This window comes from Barbus barbus (genome assembly GCF_936440315.1).
Source record: "Barbus barbus genome assembly, chromosome: 8".
NCBI classification, from domain to species: Eukaryota; Metazoa; Chordata; class Actinopteri; order Cypriniformes; family Cyprinidae; genus Barbus; species Barbus barbus.
The window spans coordinates 8922249-8941832 of NC_136736.1; the positions used below are offsets into that span (position 1 = coordinate 8922249).

Below are 19584 nucleotides of genomic sequence, written 5' to 3' on the forward strand. Positions count from 1 at the left end.
ATCAAAAGTGACAGTACTATAGATATTTATAATGTTACCAAAAAAATAATAATAATAATTTTGTCAAATACACTTTAAACTAAGAATCCTGAAAAATTAGTTTCTGCAGCAAAAACTGTTTTCAACTTTCATAATAATAATAATAACAACCATTATTAATAATTTTCTGAAGGATCATGTGATACTGAAGACTGGAGCAATTGCTGCTGAAAATTCAGCTTTGCCATTAAAAAAAATAATAAAATTTTTAAAATATTTTAAAATAGAAAACTGTTGTTTTAAGCAACCTGGTCTCCAGTTAGGTTTAAAACTTATAATAATATTTCACAATATTACTGTTTTTACTATACACTGTAAAAAATGATCGTGATTTTAACGGTAAAAAACTGTGAAAATGCTACGGTAAAAACCTGTTACATGGTTAACGGAAAGTTCCTGTAAAATTTACAGGGAAAAACCGTAAACTGACGTTCCCAGAATTCCCTGCGTTGCATTTCAAATTCTGTTTGAATTTGACGTTTTTTCTTTGAAATAACTATGCTTCTTCTTAGTTTTTTCTTATCAGTTATGTTTATTAGGGTTGTATGTTACATCTAATGTTGTTAAATTAATGTTTATAGCATATTTCAGTTTAATGAGTCTCACCATGATGGTGTTTAGTGCTTGTGTGAATCACACTGTGCACCTTCTGTATATGCTATTGTTTAACAGTTGCTTGTGATGGGCTTTGGCTCATCATGTGACTTTCTCATCATCACCTGCATTTGATGGTTTTCAGTGTATTTCAAAGGAACAAAACAGATTTCAGTACTTTAATAAGTTGGTATATTAAGATTATATCAGTTAAAGAAATTACGGTATTTAACTGTAAATTTAAGTTAAAACCGTAAAACCTAAAACGTTGCTACCGTACTTTTTTTTTACAGTACTTTACCGAATTTTTTTACAGTGTATTTAATTAAATAATGCAGGCTTGTTGAGCATAAGAGACATTCAAAATCATTTTAAAATCCTTTTTTAATCATCCATTTCCAAATCTATCACTGTACTCTTAAGGTACAAAAGCTAAAAGGTAAATTTTTGTACCTTATGGACCCCTAAATGGTACAATTAGTACTATTAGAACCTAGAATGTACATATTAGTATCTTTTGAAAGGGTACCACCCCAGTGACAGTATTTGACCTTTTTTCTAGGTACAAGCATATTATGCATCCTAAAGATCTGTGCAGGGGGGGGAAAAACTTGTAGAACTCACTGTATAAAGGACTTATAAAGTTAAAGTTACTTAAACCTTCCAAAGTAGTGCTTGTGGCAAAATAACTTGACTCAGACAGCACTGAGACTCTCTGAAATATGCAGCATTCAGTACCTTGCGGCTTCTATCCTACAGATCTCCCATCAATTGCACTCATTCAGATTAGTTTGGATTGTTCTTTTAAATCATTCGATTCCAAATAACTGCATCTCATTAGAGGTCAAAAAGAATAAAGATCAATCAGCTACCCACTTGCTGTACATGATTTTGAACATTTTCAAAAGTAATAATCATCAATAATCTGAGTGCATCTTCATTGTGACAAATTCTCATGCTTGCCAAACTTACATTTTTAAAGAATATCACTGATTCATCATCAAAACCGATTCAATTTAATTTTGAGTTTTTCAATTCAGGCTAAGAATTAAACAATAAATTATATTTATGATACTTATTTGTTTCAATTGCACTGTGATTTTCATGAATATCATGAATGTGCATCTGCACCTGCAAAGACGTCCCCTGAAGGTGCTGAAAATAAGTTGGAGGACCTCACCGATCCACAATCATTGCACAGTCATTCACTTCAAGTCAAGCATTCTGCAATGAGTAGGCAGGACTGCCTGAGGCACTTTTCCCAGTTAAAAAAATGACAGGCACAAGGAGCACAGCAAACAAACTAATATCAGCATACAAATAGCACAGTTTAAATCAGCCTAACTAAATCTGTAAAATATAAAAAAAATCCATATCAAAACATATTTAAATTACACAAAACTCTTTAGAAAAAAGAAAAGGGAGAAAGAGGGGAGAGCATAACAAATGGCTTTGTACGAGAATCATATAATTTGGCAATGGTGTCAAAACTAACCAATCATTGCATCAATACACATGACATAAACTAACAATTGTGGAAAATATGTATAAATTATCATGCCAAAAAAATAACGGTGCAATAAATTATCAACATGGAAGCCATTTTGTCGTCATGTGACAAAAAGAAAAACAGAGGACCTTGAATTTGATTATTCAAATAAATAAACAAATAAAAATAATAAAAGCACATAAAACATATTTCTATTTGTTTCTAATCGACGGTTACACTAGATTGTGTGCTTTTTTAACTTTCCTTCATTCATTCATTCATGCACCAATATATATAAAAAAATGCATTTCTAAAAACAACAGCAAAAAACTTTAGGCCCATTGCTATTGTGTTTCAGTGTTTAGTGTATCTGATCCTTCACTTTCAATGAATGATTTTTTTTCAATGAATGGAAGCATGCATTAAACATTGAGTTCTCACAGTGATTTAACGTTATCTTCACACGTATACCTGTCGACTGCTATTGCGCTCATGGAGTAAATGCTGGCAAACACGGAGGTGACGGGGAAAAAGTTGTGAAATTTACAGTAGGCTTCTCCAAAATACCAGTCACCGTGCGTGGCATAAACAAAATTAATCAAAGTGTTGAAGGCGGCCATCGATGCGTCTGAAAACGCCAGGTTGAGCAGAAAATAATTGGTGACGGTTCGCATCCGCTTGTGAGCCAGAATGATCCACATGACGATCAGATTCCCGAACACCGCGATCGCCAGGATGGAGCTGTACGCCACAGACCAGAGCGCGACGCGCCACGGCGGCTGTACGAACTGGTTTGTAAAGTTCCCCGTTAGGTTAGATCCGTTCTGTGGCGGTGCCATGGCGAAAATGTCCAGAAATCTTCTGATGTAAAATATCTCAAGTGAACTGGAGACCGCGCACGATGCACACTGCTCCAAACGCGCGCAAAGAGAGTCTTGTACTCAAGCGGAAAACGTTAACATGGCAATTATAAATGGTCGATCTGGTGAAAATCGATGCAAAATTAACCGACTGAAGAATTGTGTAGTCTTCTCTATCGATAAGTAAATCGCTTCTAAGTTCTTAAATGCGCGTGATTGTCTCTTGACTCCTGTTGAACGCAGCCACGAGCGCAACACACTCTGTAGTCAGATGCAGTGCCATGCACAGTGTGACAACTGGTCTAACTAGTGCCACTGGGAGAGAAAGTGATCGATTGATTCACGGTGTAGAGCTAAAGTACAGACAAGGACAAATTGAACTGAATCCTGAATCGAATCAATGGGTAAAATACATTTAAGAAACAGGTCAATGCCCAGTAGTTCAGGAGAAGAAGAAAAAAGCAAGGGCAGAGGCTGTTGTGCCCAAAAACAATGCTAGTATTAAGTTATACATATACGCCTATAATCACATAAGGATCATCATGAGCATTGCTGCAGCATTAAAAATCTTGACATGCTATTGCCTCAACAAAAAGACGCTCCTCTGTTTCTTAGTGCATGTCAAACACATCATGGATAAATTGCATTAGACACATGCAACAATTTATTAACCACATCATGCTACTGGACAATCGTTTTCATACTTCTCACAGTGAAAGAACCAAAACCAAAATTATATATATCAAACCAGGCGGTTTAAACAAACCCATCGGTTAACTGTCAGTCGCCATCTTCATGGCAGCCATATTGCAAATTAGTTTTATTTCCTAAACCCTGAGCTGAATGAAATTCAGTATGCAATATCATGTGCACATATGGTAACCTTGGGAGAAATGTAAAATACGGCTGGGGCGATGAGACGGGTTTACAGAGCAACTGCATTTGAAAGTGATGCACATTTGATGGTTATCATTAAAATATTTGAGTAGGAGTGCAATAAATGCGATGCATGTTCTCTCTGCACATAGCAGTGCAAAAAGGTACCCAGTTATTAATGACAAACCACAGTAAGATCACAAACAGGTTACCCCATGACAGGTAAAATATGTTTAACAGTCTCTTAAATAAGACTGAGTGGAATAATTGCAACTGCAGGGGATTTGGAGCTTTTTAGCAGATGTTCAAGCTAATGAAACAAATCTGGAAGAGATGCATATTCATTATCCATAAGATTCCCACTAACCATCACCTGCATTAATTTAATCAGTGCAGTAGCTTATTATCCTGTTATACAGTCAAATGAACAATTTTAGCATAAATACACACCTTAGACAATATTTAATCAGTACTTAATTCCCTGAAACTGGAATTAATTAATATATATGTCCAGTCTACATCTGCTACAGCTTTCAATTATATACAGCTATTTTTTTGTGTGTGTTTTCTACTGATAAAAAACAGCAGGGTTTGGAACAACACAAGGGTCAGTATTAATCACAGTTTATCAATCACATATTTTTCATTTTAGGTGAACTTCCTGCAAGCTGAGCCTGTTGGCATCAATAGAAATAGAATGTTTTTTAATGTTAATAATCAATGTATCGTAACCAAAGATTTATTTGGCTGTTGAGAATCAAATGTCAAAGGCTGACATCAAGTATTTGGGCCAAGGGATCGCATCTGCATTGCAAATCTATAATGTTTTGCCTTCCTATGATTATCATTAAAATATGGATTCATCGTATGATGAATACTGTACATGATCTGATTTTGAAAAGTCTTACAACCCGAATTTCTGAAATGTTGGGATGTTTTTTAAATTTGAATAAAATGAAAACTAAAAGAATTTCAAATAATGTGAGCCAATATTTTATTCACAATAGAACATGGATAACATAAATGTTTAAACTGAGAAATTGTACAATTTTATGCACAAACAGACCTGATGTCAATTAACTTAATTAGTCGCTAGATGTTCTCCCAGCTGAATCTTTTCAAAATGTCTTACTTTTTCAGCCCTTTGTTGCCCCTGTGCCAACTTTTTTGAGACCTGTAGCAGGCATCAAATTTGAAATGAGCTCATTTAGTGGATAAAAGTGTAAAATTTCTCAGTTTAAACATTTGTTATGTTCTCTATGTTCTATTGTGAATAAACTATTGGCTCATGTGATTTGAAAGTCTTTTAGTTTTCATTTTGTTCAAATTTAAAAACCGTCCCTACATTTCCGGAATTTGGGTTGTATATTGTGAGATATTAGATATTCATGCTGAAATACCACTGCTTTTTTCTCTACTCACTCAGAAAGCATGATAAATGACGAGATGTCAAATTAAACTAACCTTGCATTCTACATATTTCATCTAGACAACCAAACAACAAAATTCGGTAAATGATCCTGATAAGAGTTTCCTTAAAGTCATGGCTCAGATGTTTTTCCACATCATAAACACCACTGACAGAGCAACAGGCTTATCACATTCTACCAAATGTTGTGCTTGGTGGTTATGGGATCATTTTCCCCTCAAAAGTATTAGATCTCATTCCCCTTGAGGTGATACCGAAAAACAAGCTGTGCTGTTCTGGAAAACCGTTGATAGGCACATGGAGTACAAGGTCAGAGTTTGCTCTCTGAGCCTTAATAAAAAATAAGGAGAGCCCACTATAAATTTCAGCAGAAGCTTCAAAAATGACACCTCAAATGTCATTCTTTCAGTGTCAGTGCATATGAAGGATAAGAATGATCAAATAAATAAGCATTTCTGTTCTATATAAAGCCCTGGGGTTTGTCATAGCATGAAGGAACCCTTCGTGATAGTTATCTGAGAACAAGAAATGTATGTAGATCTTATGAATATTCAGTTCCTCAGGTGAAGAATGATACACAAACCACTCAAGAAAATGAGCAAGCAATGTCTTGATGTTAAAGGAATTGTACAGTAAGCTCATGCCTTACACAAAAAAGGCAGGGGAACAGTTCAATCAGTTTTACCTCCAGAATGGTCATTAAACATACAAGAAAGTAATGGAAGAATTACACAAGAGCATTTCTTTTCCTGGACGTACCTACACAATGAAGTGAATTATTTAATCACCCAAAGGAGCTGGTTGAACAGGAAGGAAGTGACTGAGAGGACTGAGTCACAATTGACTGGAGAAAAGTATTATTGTTATTATTATTTTTCTACATTTCTGGTGGTGTGATGAGGTGCAAAATTGCTTAGATCTTGCTCAGGTTTATTTCACAAATTTTATTCTTTTAATGAGGCCTTTTTTTCTTCATTATGATATCAGGACAGTTGTATTACCCTGATATGTGTGACAATGGACCACAAAACCAGTCATAAGTAGCACAGAAATATTTGTAGCAATAGCCAACAATACATTGCATGGGTCAAAATTATCAATTTTCTCTTATGCCATAAATCATTAGGATATTAAGTAAAGATTATGTTCCATGAAGATATTTTGTAAATTTACTACTGTAAATATATCAAAACTTAATTTTTGATTAGTAATATGCATTGCTAAGAACTTCATTTGGACAACTTTAAAGGTGTTTTTCTCAATATTTTTATTTATTCATTTTTTTTATGTTTTTTATTTTTTTGCACCCCCAAATTCCAGATATTCAAATAGTTGTATCTCAGCCAGATATTGTCCCATCTTAACAAACCATACATCATTGGAAAGTATATTTATTCAGATTGTATATAAATCTCAATTTCAAAAACTGACACTTATGAGTGGTTATGTGGTCCAGGGTCACATTTCTGATTTCATGCTTCAAAGAAATTTATTTTAAACAATAAAATGTTTTTTTTTTTTTTTTTTATGTATCTTAATTTTTAAAATGAATTTAAAAACATGCTCAGCATAAAATAGGTATATATTCTTTACATGTATGAACTGCATTTCTTGGGGGGGGGGGGGGGGTAATAAATTTGAATAAATTACCTCCAGAACTTTGCATCAGCTTGACTCCCTTGGCGCCCAATTTTTTCCACCCAACACAATTGTTGAATGTTAAAATGCAGAACGTGCACATGGAGCACGGGGCCATCAGTAAGTCAAATATTAAAAAATTGATGATAAAGGTTGCCAGTCATGAACTGTGGAGAGACCTCGACATCGATCCACATCACATAATGTCTTCACTGTTCTATTGATGGCAGAGATGTATAGGTAAAATGAGCTCCTATATGGAGAGTCACCGCAAAGGTTTCCTCCAAAAAGTCTCACCTACTTTCAATTATCATATCAACATGTCACATCCGTAAAAACCAGGAGGAAATAAACAACTAGCCTCATGGGCTTCACCTGCCACCATCTCTGACATAGCTTCAGGTCACGCAGAGCTATAACCAATACACACACACAATCCCATGAGCTTCTTCTGCCAGAGTGTGGAGAGAAAACAACTCTACATTAGTATCCAAATGAAAACAAAGCACAGCCCAAAATTGATTTGTCAAATGTGCACAATTTGTCAAATGTACAGTACATCCAACCAAAAGGGAGCATAATTTATGGTATTATGAAGGTAGTTTTTAGCTTGAAAAAAATCAGTATTTCTTGTTTACTTGAAAATGGGGTAAGTGAATGTAATTGTTGCATATCTAAACTATTTGGCGATGAAGAAAATAGGTTTGACTAAATCTTTTGTAGAAATCGATGGAAAAGTGATTTCTAGACCAAGATGGTGCATTACTGTAAGAAGTGATTGGAAGAAATTTCAGTCCTGACTGTCCATTTGTGTAAATTGTAAATAAGTGTCTGTTTAAAAAAAAAAAAAAAATAGTGACATTTTCTTGAAAGTAAGCATCAATAGGCTCTTTTACACTGTGCAGTTCTAGGAACTAACCAGCAGGGTAGAGCTGCACGATATTGGACTCACATTGCAATATTTTGTTTTTCTGGGATATATATTGTGATATGAAAAAAAAAACAGATGACTTGAATAGCTATATTCTATCAATGATTGGAGTGATTTTATAGGTAAGTAAGTCAGCATCAATCAATCAATAAATAAATAAATAAAAATAAATAAAAGACAGATAAATATTATAGAACAAAGATGCAAATGAAATAAACAGTGCTGTATTTTATTCAGGTACAGAAATTGAATAATCAAATGTAAAACAACAATGCATATTCTTCACTGTATATTCAGTGAAGAATATGCATGAAATCTAATAAATCTCTTAAAGCTACAAAAGTGATTTTTCTCTGGGGGTTCGATGCTGAAATGATATATTATGCAGCCCAGAACCAATATCCCCCTTGGGCTGTTTTCCTGGTTGCATTCGCATCTGCAGCAGGCTAGAAAGAATATAGCAAAAACTACTGGGCATGCACACAGCGTAATAATTTTTTTTTCCACACTGTGCACAACAATAATTACTGTTTTTGCATTATTGTAAGTGGTAGGTTTAGGGTTGGAGAAGGTTAATAAAATACAATCTAATAGGTAGAACATTTAATTTAGCTTCTGTTAGCTTCTGGTTCTAGCCAGAACCCCAGTAGCATGAACTCTGAAGCGGCCGACAGCGAAGTCTTTATTCGCAGCATTTACAACAATCAACAACCGATGAATGGAAGACACAGTGTTCGGAGCTGTTTTTGATGTTTGTCGTGGGTTTCGTGATAACGGAGATGGAATATAAATGCACAATTTATGAGATTAAAAGAGCACAAAAATCTGACTAAATCTCCTATGACAACTTGCAGTGTTCTCATTAAGGCTGCAAGAAGACAATGCTGCAGACAACAGGTAAATGCCATGTTTTCCATGTTTCCGTGGAGCATGTTTACATGGCTTTTTAAAAATGCCGGGTAGCCGATGGTTTGTGAAACTCGAGTTGGGTACCTTGTTAAGCTTTCCCGTCAGTCATGTTTGAATGACAAAGATAGTTTTCAGGTAGTAGTACTGGCTCAAACTAAGCATTTTTCCACCCTGAAATATACTTATAATATAAACATTATGTGTCAATTTTTTTTTTTATTCTGCTAAATTATGATTTGGTAAAGCATAAATGATCTTTTCATAGGCTTTGTCGCAAGACCTTATCTTTAATCCCTTTAATGTTTTTTCAAGGATAAAAATGTGTTAACTTGTCTAGTTTTTCCTCAGAACGCAGTGAGCTGCTGCCATATGAATAAACACCTGCTACAACATGCCATTCAAATCTATCAAACCCTACATGATGCACCGGCCTGTATATTCCCCTGCTTTTCCCATGAAGAGTTTGACATCAATCACATCAGGTGTTTTTCCATCATACTGACATGTAAGTTTGCTGCTAGGATAATCACATATTTAATTTCTTTTTCAGCTTTCAGAATTTTTATATTACTTTGTTCCAATTAAAAAATAGATAAATAAGATGTAAAATATCAGATAAAAGTAAAAACAGTTAGGTCACACTCAATTCCAATATCCAAGACTTAAAGCAGGGGTGTCAAACTCAGTTCTTGGAGGGCCGCAGCCCTGCAGAATTTTGTTCCAACCCTGCTCCAACACACAAACCATGTAGTTTTCAATTAAACCTGAAGGACTTGATGAGCTGGATCAGGTGTGTTTAATTAGGGTTTGACACCCCTGACTTAAAGGGATAGTTCACCCAGAAACGGAAATTCTGTTATTAATTACTCACCCTCATGTCTTTGAGCACAAACGGTATTCTCGTAGCTTCATAAGATCAGGGTTGAACCACTGATGACACATGGACTATTTTAACAATGTCCTTACTACCTTTCTGGGCCTTGAAAGTGCAGTTGTGTTGCTGTCTATAGAGGGTCAGAAAGCTCTTGGATTTCATCAAAAATATCTTATTTTGTGTTACAAAGATGAACGAAGGTCTTACAAGTTTGGAACGGCATGAGGATAAGTAATTAATGACAGAATTTTCATTTTTGGATGGACTATTCCTTTAAAGCAATAGTCCTGAAACTGCCTGAATATTTTGAAGAACCTCTAGGTATCCATATTAAATGCCTCAAGGCTTTTCCCTTATGATGGGGTTACTGTCTTTAGAGCTCTTGAAGGAAAATATGGGATCCACTTTGTTCCTCAGTAAACTAGCATTTTTCAAAGGGTGCCTCGAGGTTCTCCAATGGGTTCTTCAGTAAAGCAGAAATGTGTGTCCTGTTTTTACATGGTATTAAAGGGATAGTTCACCCAAAAATGACAACTCTGTCATCATTTTAATTGTTCTAAATCTGTTTCAGTTTCTTTCTTCTGCTGAACACAAAAAAATATATATATATTGAAGAACCAAACTGTTGACGGTAGCTCTAGTAATTTTTTTTTTCCATACTATGGAAGTCAATGGCTAGTGTCAACTGATTGGTTAACAAAATTCTTTATAATATCTCTCAGAAAGAAACCCATACAGGATTGGAACAACTTGAGGGTGAATAAATGATGACAGAGTTTTAATTTTTGGGACAACGATCCCTTTAACATCTATTAAAGCTATCCAATTACAAGAGGTCAGGCAAGACTAATCACTAATAACGAATACATTACTGATATATAGTGCATCTTTACTGCATGTTGATAAAGCTAATGAACTAATGAACTGGCAGAGATTAAAATCCTTGTTTTAGCACAGTTTCTTTTCTTCTGTTCAGGATGCATTGGGCCAAATAAGCATGTAAGTGGCATTTGAGAAAGCCTGAATGGTGTCTCAGGTATCCTTTCATTTTCACAGTGGTTAAGAAGCAAAAACAGCACATTCACATAAGCAATTAAGCTGTTCCTCTGTCCAAGACTATAACTTAGACAGCTGGAACAAAAGTCAGTGGATACGGGGGCACAGATGGAGTCAGCTCAAAACGGTTGTTTCATTTTCCTCCAAACAAATCTGTCTGAATGGGCTCCATGCTGTTGTCTATGATTTATGTAAGATCACAGGTTCATGTGGTTTAAAGGAAGCACATTTCTTGTTTTGCCAGCTTAACTGGTAAAAGGAAGTCAAAGAATAATTTAAAAGGAAATGGGAAAGAATTGCTTATGTCTTCTCAAATCCTGTCCCTCGGTTGGGTCGCAAGATTTAATACTGTCTAAGGTAACATTTTAGAAGGTGAAGTTAAGTTTCATTATCTTATGTACATTGTCAGCGTTGTCTTGAAGGAAATGACCCGCTTCAGACAGGGCTGAGCGATTTTATTTGAAACCAACTGCCATATTTTCCTCCACAGTAGATTTTTATCCTGCAAAAAAAGTATCTTATAAACCAAGTCTTGTCCATCACTATGCTTTTAAAAAAGCTTTTTAAGCCAAGTCCCATTCCAGCTGAAATGCTTTCATAAACGTTTTACAAATTACAAAAGAAAGCGATGACTAAGATACATATTCCCAGTCATAGAGAAAGTACCAACCCTGAAGTACTTCACACACTGAAAGTGCCACACTGTAACTGTGCTTCTCTCATCTCACATTGTCTTCTTCATCCATCATTTCCATGTCGACCTCAAGGCACAAAGGCCTCAGCAGAATACATTGCCAGAACTTTATACACATCTTCTCAGAAACGCTCAACTAAATGCAAGTGACATTGGCATCGCTGAGATTTCATGGTTGTCACTCAACGCTTAAGAGGGAAGATTCCTCTGAGGACTTACACAAAGAATTGCAGAAGCCATCAAAGTAGCAGAATCAGGATGCAGTCATTTACTTGTCTTTCATGTATTTTCTGCTTATTCATTTCAGAAACCTTGAGCTTCTATGCTACTAACGCATTGATGAGCAATCACTAAATGCTCCACATCACCTGCACGTCCCAGAAACCCAGTTGGGGGTCAATGCTTCATTTGCATCGCATACTAAATATGTCTCATTCTCTTTTCAAAATCAAATGTTCCTCGGCTTCCCTTTCTGTTCAGATCTGAATCCTTGAAGAGGCTCATTGGTCTGGCAAGGTCTTGGCATTCTGACCGATGAAGGTTACGTCACAGGCTCTGGGAAGAGGCATGGCAGTGATGCAAATGTCACTGAGTCCTGATAAGAAAGTAAGTGGGCTGATGCTGAATTTAGCATACCGCGATAATAGCAATGCAGGAGTTCGACAACAAGAGCAGCTCTGCTGTTGAATAGATTAATTAAAATTACATCATTGGTTTTCTTATCATGCTTATGGAACTGGCACATGTTTGAGCATCGAGGGAGATTTACAATTGCAGGCAATTATGAAAATTAAGATGAGATCACACAGCACAGTGTGCTGTTTATTAAGAGAAATCAGCGTCAAAGAGCTTAGGTGGTGCACGAAAGCATCAGACAAACAGCTTTTCAATTTCAATTAGCAGACTTTTAAATGCAGTAGAAATTAAACAAGATCTAAAACAATGGAACAAAATTACTTCAAATCCTATGTCTGCGCATGATGGTAAGTGATCTTTTCTTCTCAGATTGCAAAAGATGATTTTGCGGTAGTCTGTTGGTTGTGATTTAAATCACTGGCTTCAGTATCCTAGATATCCAGTTTCAATATCTACATATTCAGTGTAAGAACCAATTTGACGTAAACGCAAGAATCACTTGTGACCAAGTGGAAGAAACGTTTCTGACAGGAAAGGGGTCAATTTATGGAGAATGGCACAAAATTACTTTTCCACCACACAATACTTGGACTAGTTTTAAGTGGTGAATTCCGCTATCACATTCAAAGTTTCAATAAAAGGCGTAGAAATTCAAGTACCGCCATGCAGTCTCCATATACAAACAATGTCAGTACAATGACCTACAATACAGGCTTTCAAGTGCCTATGGGCGATGCAGGCAATTGCTTAGACTTCCCAAGGGAGCCCCTAGCACTCATTCAAACCATATAGATCACAACTTGGAAGTGATATTTAACACTCCATCTACTCTTTAAGCTAAAACTAAAACTGTTGTATAATAAATCAACAGTCAGTGTAGACTGGCCATAATTTGATGTGCTACTCACCTCCAGACTATGGAGAATACATTTAAGTCTAAGCACACATGGACTTCAAAATCTAGCACACAAACCTCAGTAGTGCTTACGAATGAAAAAGGCATTAAAGAGAATGACAACGTAAAAGCGGTAAACCGTTAAACAATAAGTAACACAGTAATCTGCATAATTCATCCCTCTATCACCATGCAAAATATCATTATTCACAGATTCCACTCCTTGCTCAAAAACGCTCATACACAACAAAAACAAAAACATGAAAATATTTGTCTGAGCTATTTAAAGCATGCTTTGTCTTCGCAGTGCTTGCTGTTTAATATTTAAAGCACTTTTGCATTTTAAGAAACTGTGCTTGTCAAAGGATAAGATTTGCAGATTTTTCAGGAACAATATGGGGAATGAACTCAGACACTCTCAACGAGATGCAAAGAAGTCAAGGGGAAATATGAGTAATTAATTTAACCAAACAAGCTTTTCTGTAATAATCTGGTTCATAGTTATAACAAAAATGCATTTTCTCAATATTTACTATTATTTAATTTTTCAGTTTTTTTAAGCAATTGTTTTTAAATGTTAAGTGTTGTCCTTGTACATGTAGGCCCAGTTTAACTGATGTGGTTTTATTTACATGATTCTTTTCCACATTATTGTAACAAATGTTTAATGATAGAACACTTTCTGTGAAATGTTTTATAATCTTTTTTTTATAAGAATTTCATATTTAATTCAATGTGTTATTATTTGTGAAATTTACAAGTACTTTTACAGTAAAAAATAATTTTCAAGTAAATCCTATCCCATATTGTTTTTCAGTATGTGATTATATGTACTGAGTATTTATAGTGTGATTATAAATTGAGCTTTCTTTCAAAAAGAAAAGAGACCACTCATTGTATTGCAGTGGTTCTATGTATGTTTTTATGTTGTGAAGATTTTTATGTTGTGACCTATTTTAATGATCTCACCCAGTTCTCCAGAAACCCACAGACTGGCCGTGAGTGCTACTGTCACAGGATGTCATTTTCCCAATAGGTCACCTTTCTTGCCTGCTAGAACTGCTCCGGTCAACTGCAAATGCTATTATCATGAAGTAAATTGTTTAGGAGAAACAATGGCATAGCGGCTAACTGGTCAGATACACACACTAATAGAAAGGGACAGGTAAGTGCTGAAGCGTTTTAAGAAATGAATAAGAAACAACAGGAATTACCAGCTTGTAAGACCAAAATGCAGGTCCCTACATGCTGTGGTGTATCGTTCTGCCATCAGACTCCAGTTCTGCTCAGATCAGAACGTTTGATGACAATACTTTGTGAGACACAGTGTTTCCTCCTGATAGACCCTTGTTGTGGCACCATTTCTTTTGTGTAAGAAATTTCACACAGCAAGTTAAATTGGCTCTTCCAGTAAGATTTTTAGAAAAAGCCTCCTGTGCTCTCACAGATGCAATGGGCTTCTGATTGTCCCTGCAATGAGGGGCCAAATGGGATAATTAAATTGCTTGATTGACCACCAGTTCATGTTTAACGTTAGCTAAAATGACAATAGTGTAGATGTTGCTGAATGGACAAACCAATCTATCAGATTGTTCTGTCTCAATGATTTTGACTGCACCATGATTTCTTCTTTCTGTAAATCACACATTCATTCATGCATGTTCCAATCTAGCTTTCATTTAAATAACAAAAGTTGTACCAGCATGTTCATATTCCCAACACTTGAGTAAATAAGTTTATTCAGTAAGTAATTTCTCCTTGAAGGAAAGTAATTTGGTCCTTTTTGATTTGCCTCTAAAAGTCACAGACGCAGTCTAATTAATTAAACGTGTCGCTCCTGCTGCTCGAGAGACGAAACGGTGGAGGACCCTTTTCATGGCTGACATCACAGGCAATAGCTTCCTTTTTTATCTTGCTTTCCCATGGGAGACATACTTCCACTCTTCTTTCATTTCCTTTTTTTCAGCTTACTTCCCTTTTCTCATCACCTCTCTGAGCAAATACAATAAGTGTCCACATGTGACAGCAAATGCTGGCGGAGAGAACAGGTGGGAATGTTCAAAATGAAAGAAGAAATCAAATTGAGACATACACACTGCAACCACTCCACATATGAGTTGGTATCCACAGGACCCCTAATCAGCTCTGACTAAATCGAAGGTTTCTTGGAAATGAAACATTGGTACAAATATGTCTCCAATCAGTTAAAGTACCTCAAATTTTACCAAACTGAAAACTGACTGCTGCTGCATACCTGTAGAACTGCAATTTCATTATCAATAATGCAGGCAAAGGAAAATTGAAGGAAGCCACAGGAAGAAACACGTCATGGATAAAAGCAGTTCTGTACAAGCTAGAATGGGGAAAAACGTATAGGTACAGCTAATCGGATCCTTCACATGCTGCTTCTAAATACTCAGTTAATTCTTCAGTTTTTCTTCTTGTGAATTGGAAACCAATCAAGGTATGCCATTATGGAGGAAGCATCACGTGGAAGTCATGAACAAGGTGAAATGATGCAAACAGGGGATCTAATCAGCTGCATCCAATGCGGAAGTCTTTTTTGTTGAAATACCCTTATTCCCCTCACGTCATAACAGTTTCTCTTTACCTTAGTGTTTTAAATAACAGTTATTTAAATAATATTTTTAATTGCTGATTCCCTTTGTATTGAAGCTTGATTGAGCAATATTGTTTGGGAAAACTGTATGAAAACAATAAATATTTTTTGCAATTGCATTTAATGGTGCTAGCGGTGAAGAAATTACAAAGTTCACATTGGAAATAACTGTCCATAACGTATGATGCTGACAGTTATTTAGCTAACAAGCTTATTTGGGTCTTCTAAAGAGGTCTCATTAGGCAGGTGACTCTTTTATTCATTGATTTAGTCATTTGTCAGTGGTAGAAAAAAAAATGTATTTCTTTTTTTTGTTTGTTCATCTTAGTCTTTTCTAGTTTATAATTTTTATCTAACAATAAAATAAAATATCTTTAAAACTAGTGATTCCATGAAAAGGAATTACTTGTTTTCCCTTATGTTTATTCTGTCATTTTCAGGTTTTGAAGAGGAAAGGGTCATTCATCTTTGGTCCTCTGCTGCACCCTTGTGCCCATCAAGCACATTACTTGGTAATGTGATTTTCCTAAAAAAAAATAATAATAATTAAATAAAAAAAAGTCTCAATTACCAGCTAACTAGTTGCACTGCCACATGAATAAATGATGCAGATAGTGTTATAGGCATGCTGCTTTTCTCTCATCAGGATTTAAGCTTCTTTAAAATTGTATGTACAGAGCTTATATTTGCTGCTATTGTCTCTCGTTTTTTAGAGTTTGCTTTTTGTAACAATCATATAGAAATATATGTTAAAAAGAAATACAGATTAAATTGGTATTGCTAATTGATCATTTGCCAGACAAGAAATCTGTTGCTGCCTTGACAAGACTTTATTGGCTGTACAAGACATTTTGCATGTAGTGAATCAACCAATTCAAAGTACTAGGATAAGAATGAAAAACAAGATTTTGTTTTTAATTTGACTGTATTTGGTATTTAGATTTTATTCTCTCTTTTATTATGAAACAGTCTCATGAGATCTTATCCTATGGCTCCTCGTCTTTCTTTTCATCTTCGGTTGCTTCCTCCTCTTTTTCGTCTGTCTTTTCCTTGTCTTCTTCTAACTTCTCTTTCTCTGGCTCTTCTGTTTCTTCCTTCTTTTCCATCTCCTCCTCTTCATCTTCATCCTCCACCACCTCTCCAGCAAAGCGCTCTATCTGAGCAATCCGCCGTTTGATATCCTTTTGCGTTTCCTCCTGTTCGGCCAGCAGCTTCTTCACCTTGGCCTGCATGATTTGCATCATGTTGTATACTCGGTTTACACGGTCCTCCAAGTCCCTCTCGTCCGGCTTCAGTTTCGCAGGGTCCAGCTCCAACAAACCATCCTTCAGCAGAATCTGTCTCCCTTTTTCCTCCAGCATGGCCTTAGCTTCTGGATATTCGGTCAAAGCCTCCATCAGATCATCTTTGGACAAGCAGAAGAGGTCTGAGTATCCTATACTTCGGATATTGGCCGTTCTACGGTTCCCGGCCTTGCTGCCCTTGATGTTAAGAATGCTGATTTCTCCAAAGTAGCTTCCATCGCCAAGGACAACAAATTGAGTGATACCATCGTCAGCCACAACAGCGAGTTTGCCATCCTTTATGATGTACATCTCCCGGCCAATATCGCCCTTGCGACAGATGTAGTCACCGGGACTGAAGACTACAGGGCGAAGCTTCAACACCAACTCGATCAGCAGCCCTGCTTCACAGTCGGCAAAGATCCGTACCTTCATGAGGGTATCTAAGTGCACCTTCATGCCTATCTCCGCCCGTAACTTGTCTGGCAGGTACCTCAGAACCTCTCGTTCATCTTGTGCTTTCTTGTTAGTCCACAGGTAGTCAAACCACTTGATGACACGTATCTCAAGATCCTTGCTGACATGCCGCGCATGCATGTACTGCTTGATGTTATCGATCCTGGCTTGGAACTGAGCCTGGGCTGCATTCATATTTGAGATCATTGTAGCAATGTTACCCACAATGGTGGCAAAGATCAAGACACCCACCAAGAAGTCAACCACATGAAAGAGGAATTCAGAGTCTAGCTCTGGAGACGGCGTCTCTCCGATGGTGGTGAGGGTAAGAGTGGACCAGTAGAGGCTGAAGGAATATTTTCGCATCAGCTCTCCAAACTCGTCTTCGGTGAGAGCAGGATACACCCATGGATCTGATCCAAACCCAATGGACTTGGAGAAGGAGAAGTAGAGGCATGCGTTCCAGTGGATGATGATGATGATGTACATGATCAAAGTGCAGATTCGGAAGATGTTGGGGTAGTTGGTCATGGTTTCTGAGATTGTGAAGAACTCAAACATGCGGTTCAGGCGGAGCAACTTGTTTATGCGGATCTCTGGGTAGTCTAACCCTAAAACGAAGTAGAAGATGTCCGTGGGTAGCATAGAGATGACATCGATGCGGAACTGGAGACTGCCTTTATACCGCTGAAGAAGGAGCTTTTCGTCTTTGATTAGTAAACCCTGTTCCAGGTAACCTAGTTAAAGAAAGGTGGCATGAAAACATGACACAAATCAGTCACTAAACTTTGTCACTTCATTAAAGAGAGACATCTGACTGATGTTAGATCAACCTGTTCGTGCTCTGAAGGCCATGTCAGCCAAATAAAGCAGGTCAGAGGTGTAGTCCAGGAGGAACCATATCAGGAGATAATTGTGCTGCAGCTCCTCAAAGCTGGCTCTATGCAAAGAGACACAATATAAAAGCTCTCAAAAGCATCACACCTATTTATCAAGCTTCCAAAATGTACATATAACCGAATATATGGCCTTCATCAAATTTATTAGAGAATATGAATGACTAACGGAGATGTAAGGAAGCACACTTCAGAGGTTAATAAAAAGGAGACATTTTGTATTCTTCTCTCATCTCCTGGTATCCTGATCTTATTAAAACATGAACATTTAATTATTACCTTGCAATTATAGCTGTCCAATTGTACATGACAGGAATTGTGATTATAAGCAGCCATTGATAGTACAGGAGTCCCGCTGGGTTAATCACAAACACCTCCTTAGGCCTTGAGAAAACGAAGTTGACATGAGCAATAATCAATGGTGATTACTTTAAACTTTGGAAAATCACAGAGTAGAAATGATGGTCTGATACCAACCCCTCCTTTTTTTCTTTTTCTTTTTCTTTTTCTTTTTCTTTTTCTTTTTCTTTCTCCTTTTCCTTTTCCTTTTCTTTCTCATTTTCTTTTTCTTTTTCATCCTTTTTTTTCTTCTCTGTTTTTTCTTTCTTCTCTTTCTTTTCTTTTTTCCTATTAGATAAGACAACAAAATGTATAAACATTATTTATATCCAAACTATCTCAGTTAAGAAACACTTTGTATGCTACTTACTCTTTCTTCTCCTTCTTTTCTTTTTTCTCCTTTTTCTTTTTCTTCTTGTCTTCTCTACAGAGAGCAAAATACACCATTGTCACTATATTATACATTGCCACATTATATATATATATATGTACATATTATATTTATATTACATTTATTATACTATATTTAATGATCTTTGATTACTCTTCATTGTTGTTGCTGTTGTTTATGTTAAATACACGTCCTGCACTTGGAGCTGGAATTGGATCTTCACTGTCCTCCTCTGTGTCCACTTCCATTATCGGAGACATTTGCGGTGGGAGTGCAATACCTCCTGATGCAGGTACAACAGTCATGATTCCTTTCCCCCTAAAGTAACATGCTAAAGCAGTGATTTATAATTTACACATGTTCCCATTTGTTAAAAGTCACGAAAAAAATCTACAATGGACAAAATGTTACACTAAGAGGACGAAAATTGCCATAAATTCAGATCAAAAACTCACCAACTGTTTTGCTTTAAACTAAATCCTGTCCCATTCTCTCTTGATCAGAATATTCACAGAGCCCCTTAGAATTACAGACCTTCTGTCTGGTTAAATGAAAGATACAGTCAAATTACAACGAGTGTTTTCAAAGGAGGAGTACGCTTGCGGTTCATTTGTTCTGTTGTGCTCTGTAATGATATCTCAGACTTGCATGACCCTGAGAAGGATTTGGAGATTAATGA

General features: G+C 36.4%; 2 protein-coding genes across 4 annotated transcripts in view; both read right to left on the reverse strand.

Annotated features, from left to right (window-relative positions):
• Positions 1-3274, reverse strand: part of LOC306873955 (neuromedin-K receptor-like) — a 50665-nt gene extending 47391 nt beyond the window's left edge. The window contains exon 1 of the mRNA XM_079423561.1: positions 2594-3274. Within this exon, the coding sequence (XP_079279687.1) occupies positions 2594-2961 (368 nt within the window). The 5' untranslated portion in view covers positions 2962-3274. The remainder of the gene's footprint in view (positions 1-2593) is intronic.
• A 12376-nt stretch (positions 3275-15650) lies between these two features.
• LOC306873953 (cyclic nucleotide-gated channel rod photoreceptor subunit alpha-like) lies at positions 15651-19555 on the reverse strand. Of its 3 annotated transcripts, none has more exons than XM_079423557.1 (7): positions 19361-19555; positions 19059-19236; positions 18885-18938; positions 18653-18802; positions 18455-18559; positions 18113-18219; positions 15651-18016 (listed from the first exon to the last, which is right to left on the reverse strand). In XM_079423557.1, the coding sequence occupies exons 2-7, from the start codon at positions 19208-19210 to the stop codon at positions 16527-16529; spliced, it is 2058 nt and encodes a 685-aa protein (XP_079279683.1). In that variant the 5' UTR covers positions 19211-19236; positions 19361-19555; the 3' UTR covers positions 15651-16526. The 3 variants fall into 3 exon arrangements, with proteins under 3 accessions (XP_079279683.1, XP_079279684.1, XP_079279685.1); XM_079423558.1 differs by having other exon boundaries at positions 15657-18016; positions 19059-19223; positions 19361-19553; XM_079423559.1 differs by having other exon boundaries at positions 15657-18016; positions 19059-19188; positions 19361-19545.
• Positions 19556-19584: the final 29 nt, after the last annotated feature.

Excerpts from the sequence above, each read along its gene's own strand:
- LOC306873953 (XM_079423557.1), bottom strand. The coding sequence starts at position 19,210 with ATGACTGTTGTACCTGCATCAGGAGGTATTGCACTCCCACCGCAAATG. Across the intron at positions 18,803-18,884 it reads GAAAAGAAGGAGAAGAAAGA|GAAAAAAGAAAAGAAAGAGA; the intron begins GTAAGTAGCATA and ends CTTATCTAATAG. Across the intron at positions 18,560-18,652 it reads GAAAAAGAAAAAAAGGAGGG|GCCTAAGGAGGTGTTTGTGA; the intron begins GTTGGTATCAGA and ends CGTTTTCTCAAG.